The 9179-nt window shown below is 33.4% G+C and overlaps 1 protein-coding gene across 1 annotated transcript; it reads left to right on the top strand.

Moving 5' to 3' along the window:
- Positions 1-4413: 4413 nt before the first annotated feature.
- LOC141705243 (pentatricopeptide repeat-containing protein At5g16860-like) lies at positions 4414-5168 on the top strand (the record flags this gene model as incomplete). The annotated part of the gene is made up of 3 exons (XM_074508284.1): positions 4414-4542; positions 4669-4991; positions 5101-5168. Coding segments are annotated over exons 1-3 (520 nt in total), but the record flags the coding sequence as incomplete, so codon positions are not given.
- Positions 5169-9179: the final 4011 nt, after the last annotated feature.

Genomic DNA, 9179 nt, shown 5'->3' with positions numbered 1-9179 from the left:
TTTTCATCTTAAATTTCATGTAATCTCTTGATTCGGTATATCTACTACTCTGCTTTCATTTAATAACTCTATCCTGTTTCAAGTTGAAGCTTTTGTCAAGGACATCAGCAAGGCAACAATTTAAATGCGAACAATCTAATCTTTGCGAAGGCTTGCAAGAGTTATTCCCCCACACTTTGCATTAGGTTTGCTACTTTCTTTTGTGAAGTATATTGTCTCTTCAGGGGCATTATTTCAAACTTTTATCAAGAGATTGATTTTATCTGGATAACCTCTATTCTTGACAAATGTTGTCTCAAGAGAATTTCTAAATGACTGAGAGCTAAAAGTATGTGACCCGATCTTGTTTGATTTACTTTCCTCCATTGAAGGAGGCAAAGTATAAAAAGGATTTTCCATGTAAGGTTTACACGGTTTCTCTTTGGAGGGTAGTGCTTTTCTTACATTCTGCATTTCACAAGTCTGCTTGTCTAGAGCTTGTATTAGATGCTCTTTAGGAATAATTAGGACCATATCCTTTCCTTTCTCTCTGCATTTCAAAAGCATACAGCACTGAAATTCCTACCTATCTGTTTCCAACTAAGTTCAACTCGTTTCGGCTACAGAAGGTTCTGAGTTCAGACTCGTTGAACAAAATTAGTTACATAGTAGTATAAAGGCATTGTAGGGGTAAGTGTTTTTATCCGTAAGGTTATGAGAAATAAAGAACTGCCAAAACATCGATTAAAAATTTAATCTACGGTTCCATTAAAGTCGAAACAGCACAATCATTTGATCATGGTACTCCTGTATGTGCTTTAGATTTCATGAAGTTCTGACTTCTGAGTTCTGACTCGGAAACAAGCTCCCTACAAAAATAAGGATAATACTGCGTTATTATGAATTTCTCTTCAACAAGTCGACGCTTTAACTAATTACAACTATTCACACCTATGCAATGATGAAAAGTGAAAACAATGCCTCTACTTTGTCAAAGAAAAGATTCCCCTTGTTCTGTATAAGCACTGTTTAATACTAATCAACAACACAATACAAGCAGATTAAGGTATGCAAATGTGTAGCAGCAGCCCACTTTAGGAGAAGGAAGAATTGCAGAAAGAATAAAGCCGATGTAGAACTTATATTCAACGAATGTAGCGATGATTGTCGTATACAAATGACATTCTTGGCGTAGTTATAGTGCATATACTTTTTCTCAGGTAAACGGCCAAAAGAATGGCATTAGGACTAATATGCATTCGTTTGATCCCACTATTTAGTTTTCTGGGTAGGATGTAGTCATATCCTATGACCTCTATAGTATCGGTCTTCATACCTTTTAACATTTTTTCTTAGTAAAAGACGTTTTTACCCTCCGATATTGGCCGATATGTCGTTTTATCTCCGAAAATGGCTAAAAGGAACGATACCTAATACTACAAGGGGTTAAAATGTATGACTTCATACTTTTGAGGCTGAATACTTTAGGGGTCAAAAGTCATTAAGCCTAGGAGTTTTTTGCTTTTGAAATACTTTTAGGTTTTCTATTCCAACATTGTTGTAATTGGTGGCTGTTATTTAAACTCTCATTTAGATTTTGCAGTTTCATATTTCTACCTGTTTAGATAATTTTCATCTTAAATTTCATGTAATCTCTTGATTCAGTATATCTACTACTCTGCTTTCATTTAATAACTCTCAAACCCAATTTTCTTTTTCACTATGAGGCGAATATTTTATTTGCAGAAGGTGATAAAGTCTGGACATCATGTACAATGATTCTGGTTGAGGTTTTCGTCGATGGCGGTTGTGACAAACAAGACGTTTTCTGCAACTTCTCTTCACATCATCAAACTCCCAAGAGAATGGAATCTGCAGCAGTTGATAAAGTAAAACTCGGTTATTAGTGATTATGTCGAGTGTGGTGTTCATTGCTAGGCTAATAGGGAACACGGTTAGAACCGAACACTAACAGAAAATAAATGAGCGAATGAAGAAAGTAAGACCTGATAAGAGTATAGAAGGGATGCATATTTAGGCATTTTTGATTAGTTTTACTGGTTTTTGTAGTTAAAAGTTGCGAGCAGCCTTGTTCTTTGGAAGATCCATCTCGTGTTAGTATTTTCATAATTATTGGCATTACTTCTATTCCAGAGAAAAGTTTAAGATTATAGCAAGATAACGTGCAACCTATATATCCTCTCTAGCATTCATCCACATGTTATTATAATTAGTAGAGAACTAATCGAAACAATCCACGTGTTTTGAACAAAATAGAATGAAAGATATCATAAAAGAACTGACACCGGAGCAGAGATATGGCTTGATTCAGACTCAGAAAGCCTCACCTGCTGCATTGCTGGCAGTACCTTTGCTCTCCGCCTTTGCTTATCAGAACAGGGATCTTTGAGTGACCCTCGCAAACCCTGTGGCGCCTATGGTACTCCCTGCACTTATTGAGGTCTTCCAAACACCCATCCACTAAACACGAGGCCTTTTTTGCGTAACTGAAAGCACATACCTTCTTCGATTCTAAAGGTAATGGCAGTGATGGTAACCCCTTTGGCCCCTGCAATCTGTCCATTGCTCCATCTCGCACATCTCCTAATGTACTTGGTCTTTGATCATAGCAAATCATCACCATTCTTTGACAATCACGCATACGCTACCATTAATTACACACTTTAATTGATTTTCTTTGTTTTGCTTTTTTTTTCTCTTGTTAACTCAACATGTTATAAATCAGAATAATCCTAATATTCCAATGCTTCCTGGTGAGACTGATCAACCAATCCCGTTTGCAGAAGGAGTTATCCACAATGTTCCTGTGCCCGATTATCAACCTGGCACTGCAAACGGGAACAATCAATCATCAGCGACTATTCCATTGATGGACGAAGGTGAGCTCGAATCACTAGTATCGCTTTTTGCTTCATTACCAGGGGAAGATTTCGACGACTACATGCAGAGAAGCTCGATGAAGTGAATTAGACAAACAAGAAAGTAAAACAAGGGAACCAACTACACAAAACAATGTTTGTTTAGGGTTCTCTTAAGTAGTGCAGTATCTTTTTCCTACATTAGGAGTTTTTTGCTTTTGAAATACTTTTAGGTTTTCTATTCCAACATTGTTGTAATTGGTGGTGTTATTTAAACTTTCATTTAGCTTTTGCAGTTTCATATTTCTACCTGTTTAGATAATTTTCATCTTAAATTTCATGTAATCTCTTGATTCAGTATATCTACTACTCTGCTTTCATTTAATAACTCTATCATGTTTCAAGTTGAAAACTTTTGTCAAGGCAACAATTTAAATGTGAACGATCTAATCTTTTAAAACCTAATGGATATGATCCTAGGTTCTCTAGGTTTGCTCACTGAAGTAGATTTCCCTATATATTGCCTACAAATTCGATAATGTTATATAAATTTAAGAACTTTTTCTACTGATACAACATGACAGAGTTCACAATGTTAAAGACAATTTAAAAATCTCAAATTATCGGTAATTGAGCGTAATGCTACAAAAAGTGAAGAATTAGAGAGTCTAAAAGTGAGGTTTAACCGTACCATCACCGATTTTTTCACAAAATTCTACGACCTCCAAATTTTAAAGGTGGATCCGCCATAGCACATGAACGCATATGTATACACGTTTCAGGCCTTCTGGGCCTGATGTATTGATAGTGGCTCTATGGCTGTACACTACTGACACTAAGTTGGTGCCTGGTGGGAGATCAGAATTGGAAAATTGGATGCCTTTGGAAACGTGTATTTGTTTGGGCATGTTTTGGCTAGAGATTGCTATAAATTCCATGATCTCTCTAATCCACAGTCCACAGATCAAAATATTCCGAAAAGTAGTGTGAGACATGGAGTCATGGAAATATTATATGCAGTCAAAATAAACAGTGCTGCATAATTCAAAATAAAGCAAGCACATCAATTACATTGGCAGAGGACATCATTACATAGAATCATTAACATCACTATTAATCCAACAACAAAAGAACAAGAAACTTATACTGAGGATGTAAAAGCTAGCTTAATAATTCCCTGAAGAATTAGTCTCAGGTCCACTTCCTCTGGTGGGCGGTCGCCTTGGAGGCGGTTGGAAACGCATTGTCATGTCTTCCTGGGACAGATAAATACAACAAAATTACAGTGAATACTTGCAAAACACTATGTTACTGCAGCAACTATAATGATCATGTCCCCACTCTGTTTTTCTCTCTCAATTTCTCTCTCTCACTCGTGTTCTCTCTCTGGTGCTCTCTCTCTCCACACACACAAATATACATACAGGTTCTTATATTCAACTTGTTCTCAATTAAATTCTGAACTATTCTAGTTTAGTTGATTCTCGTAATTCACAATTCAATCAGCTCAACCTTGTTCCTAGTGATTTATAGTGCAGACTTAAAGATTAGGGGGATGGGTTTTTGGGATTTTGTGTTCCATGGGGTTGTGGTTAAGAAAGGGTTTGTGGAGTGTAATGTGTTTGTTTGTAATGTGCTTACGATGATGTATTTTAAGAGTGGGGTTTTGAGGGATGCGCGGAAGGTATTTGATGATAATGTGTCATATAGGGGTTGAGGATGTTGTTTCGTGGAATTCGATTGTGGCTGTGTACGTGTAGAGTGGGGGATGTTAAGGGTGCGTTGAGGTTGTTTGAGAGGTGGGGAGAAGGGGGAGTTTGGTGTGAGGGTGGATGCGGTTAGTCTTGTTAATGTTCTTCCTGCTTGTGGGGTTGAGAAAGTGTGGAGGAGAGGGAAGGAGGTTCACGGGTATGCGCTTCGGAGTGGGCTTTCTCAGGATGTGTTTGTGGGGAATGCTATTGTGGATATGAATGCAAAGTGTGAGTTGATGGATGATGTGAGTAAAGTGACTGAGAGGATAAAGGTGACAGATGTTGTTTTTTGGAATGTAATGGTTACTGGGTATTTTCAGGTTAGGAGGTTTGAAGATGCTTTGAGCATGTTTGAGATGATAAAAAGTGGAGAAGAGGTTTGGTATTGACGGAAGTGGAATAGGAAGATTGGAGAGGATGGATTTTGGTTGCGTTCAGGCGATTTTTGCTCTGATTTTAGTTGAATTTCATGGTTACTTTTGTGATATTAGTATTGGCCCTGCAGGCGCACTTATTTTTCGTCATTTGCAACCACTTGCAACTTATTTTGCAACTAAATGTAATTTTCAACATATTTTTCAAATTTGCATTTGTGGTTGCATATATGGTTGCTAGCAGTTGTAGGTATGGTTGCAAATACAACCTTCATCTTTAAGTTAACCTTTGGATAAGAGATACTTCAGTTTATGCCAAGTATCTCAACACTGATCACAATAACAAGTTATGCTATGTAAAAGATTCCTTAGAAGAGGGTCACGTTTTCAGATTCTGATACAGTAATCTCCCATGAACAAGAGTGTCAAATAGGTAAAACCATAATTAGTAGTTGATTGTTCCAAGTATTAAAACAATAAAATGATATGCAATGTGGTAACTGATAAGTAAGCACACAAAGAGGGATTAGTTAAAGTACCTATGATAATGATCATCATCAAAATCATAACCAATGGCCTCGTCAGAGCAATTAGTTAGCATCTTTAAGTTATGTTTTTTTCATCAATGCTATTTTTATGTCTGATCATACATACCCAAGTATATCAACACTGATCACAATAACATTTGAGTAATTGTTTAGAGGTTCACCAATTCCATAATTGGGTTTTAGAAGCTTGAGTAAGACTGTAACATTTGCGGTTACATCTAAAGTTACATAATTTATGTATTAGATTAATTTTTAATTTTTAAAGTTGCATAGGTGGTTGAAATCTAGGTTTAAATTATTCTATAAGTTAATTTACAGTTATGGTGAGATTACATTTAGAGTTACATAATGGTTATATTAGATATTAATAATCTTGTAATTTTTATAGTTGCATATGTTGTTGAATTCTAGGTTTCAAACATGTATATAAGGTTGCATTAAACATGTTATATTTAGGATTGCATAAGTAGTTTCATAAAAAGTTACAAACAATATTGTATGTTGCTTTTTATAACAACATAATATTAAATGTGTTGCATTTGAGGTTTCTTTGAGTTGCAAATGTAATTGAGGTATCTAGTTGAGATTTCTTTGAGTTATATTTGCAGTTGAATAATGGGTTTATAGTTTCGTATTTATATGAGTTGCACCGGTAGTTGAATTTTGGATTTATTTGAGTTACAAATGTAGTTGCAGTTAAGGTTTCTAGTTGAATTTGAGATTTATTTGAGTTGTATATGCAGTTGCTTAGTTGCTCATAGTTGCTCATAGGATCTCTCACTGATACTGTCGCAACCGTAAGCTTAGTGAACTAGTTTGAAATAAGTTTTAGAAAATGCACAACCTAACTATTGAATACACCAAAATCTTCGATGTAAGTAATATGACCAAGAGCAATTTCAGATGAATCTTAAATCAAATTTAGAACCAAATTATAATTTCATCTTGGACCCTAATTTAATAAGTTTTTTAATATTTAGAGTTCAATAATCCCTACTGGGTTTTAGGAACTTTTATAAGACTAGTAATATAACGTACAACTGATTTTATAATTTATAATTTAACCCTAAACCCTACAATTCAAACATTTTATGCTCAAAATTGAGTTTCATAATATGTTTACATATTAAATTTTAAACATTTTGTAATTTCATATGTGGTTGCAATCTAGGATGAATATCATGTGTATAAGGTTGTATAATATGTTTAATATCAAAATCTATCACATTAGGTTGTTTATCATGCATGCTTTTTTATTAGACTTAGAGTGTATGGAGAGGTTGCATTGAGAGTTACATAAGTGGTTGCATAAATAATGTCACAAACATTATATGCAATGTTGCTTCTGTGGTTGCATTGAGAGTTGAATCAATGTACATAAGGTTGCATAAAGAGTTCAATATGTAGATCTATCACAAGATGGTATAGTACAAATGCTTTCATAAACCTTTTAATCATATTTCTTATTCAAATAAAAATGAAGCCAAAACTGAATTTGTGTTATACAACATGAAACAACTATTTTATGCCAATTGGTGTTTCCTTGGCTTCATAAATCTGAAATTTTGATAAATCTCGATGGTGTTTGTCAATGATCACCTTCGTCTTTCTTGTGATGTATAATATCTTCTTCTACTGTTTTTTCAGGTGGTATTTGTAGTATTTCTACTAAAACTTAGGTCCGCGTAATCCACTTAATCTCCAATCATTATGGTATTTACTTCATCACTGATATCATTTGTTGCGTTTGATGGTATAACCTATTAAATTTGAATATCAACACGTCAATATTTGTTATCCTTTCACTATTAAAGATGGTAGCTGATAGTTCCATAACCGAGTTTTCAATTATTATTCACAAAGGGTATTTGTTGAAGTCTGTTTCCCTTATCTTGAGCTCTTTATAGAATAGTCATTAAAGATCGTCAAAAATTGTGAAAGGAGAACATGCCTAACAATGAAAATTACACAACCAAAGAACATGTTAGGTGACATAATTTATAGGAATTTATCAATTCATATATAACATAGTTGAAGATATCAATTGCAATCACAAACTGCTAAAATGCAGGAAAAAAATAACATCTAGGCTTTTTAAAAATATATGCAACTTAATACAGAACATTTTTCCAGAATCAATTGCATTAGCAAAGTCATAAATTAAAAAACGGGGTAAACCATGTATTTTTCGGACATAAACAAATTCATCACATTGTTCAACATGTATTGCTGCATGTAATTCCTTAAATTAAAGTACATCTAGATGAGGTGTTTTAAGCATCAACTAATGCACCAATTTGACTTATTTTTAAAAAGTATCAAAATGTAGCAAGTAAATACATTACATGCTTAAAACTTTTACTGCAACCTAAACTTCATAAAATGGATCTCCATGTAATTTTTGCAAGTACAAATTAATTCCTTTTTGGAATAATTTTTTAAAGTTATACAACATAACTGATGACAAATGCTTTAACAAATGACAAGATCATTGCAAACCGATCCTCCTAAACTGCAAGGAGCTCTCGATTTTCCTCAACCATAACTAATACAATAGTTTAAGTTAATTATTGCAAAGTTCGCAACCTAGTGACTGAGTACACAAATGTTTTGACAAGATTGTTGCAACCTGAACTTCCTAAATTGCAAGAACCTCTCGATGTAATTTTTAAAAACATAAACCAATAAAATAGTTCTAGTTAACTATTCAAAATTGTGCAACCTAACGACTGAATTCACAAACTTTAACAATAAAATTGAAACCTGAACCTCGTAAATTACAAGGGCATCTAGATGATCCTTTCGCAACCATAAATTAATGAATTACTTTTACACTTTCTTTTTAAAATTATGCAACTTATTTAAGAACTGAATAACTACTTTCTAGACACATCAATCGCAACAAAAAAAAAGCTAAAATGAAACATCATTTAGCTTAGACACTTAAAAACATAATCTAATTAAAGAAATTTGTTACACATTATTCAAATGTATGCAACTTAATACTCAATCATATTGAAAATCAAAAACCTCTTATACAACTAAAATAATTGCTCAAACTCAACAATAAACTTCATAATCCTTTCATAATACAAAACAAGTATATCTACAATTTTCATATAAAATCAGTAATTAGAAGTTACCTTTCTACGATTTGAATAAATTTGAAGAAATAGTTTGACTTTCGATATCAATGATGAAGTACAGATAAATTGTCAATTGATTTTTATGTTTGTTCTATGAATATGTACATAATCGAAAGAATCTATGATGTTTGTTGAAAAAAGAAAGTTGCAGATTGTTGATGATGAAGAAATTGTGGAACGAAGTGTACGGAGGAAGTCCAATTTTCTAATTTTTTATCTTCTTGTATTGTTGTCGTATTTGTGCAATATAAATTGTTTATTAACGTAGATTTGCAAATACTTTTAAAAACTGTAATTATTTTTGCAAAACTTTTCTTTTTTAGTATATTTATGAAAAATCCCCTAAAAATATAATTAAAAACAGGAAAATGAAAGAAAGAGAAGTCTATATGAACATATCAAAATATGATTTGTAAATCTCTTCTACTCAACAACTCAAGTATCTTCCACACAATATTTGAACAAAAACAATAAAAACGTATATTATTTATATGGGTATTAA

The sequence above is a fragment of the Apium graveolens genome, unplaced genomic scaffold (genome assembly GCF_009905375.1).
Source record: "Apium graveolens cultivar Ventura unplaced genomic scaffold, ASM990537v1 ctg8693, whole genome shotgun sequence".
Classification (NCBI taxonomy): domain Eukaryota; kingdom Viridiplantae; phylum Streptophyta; class Magnoliopsida; order Apiales; family Apiaceae; genus Apium; species Apium graveolens.
This window is presented reverse-complemented; position numbering and strand designations above follow the sequence as displayed.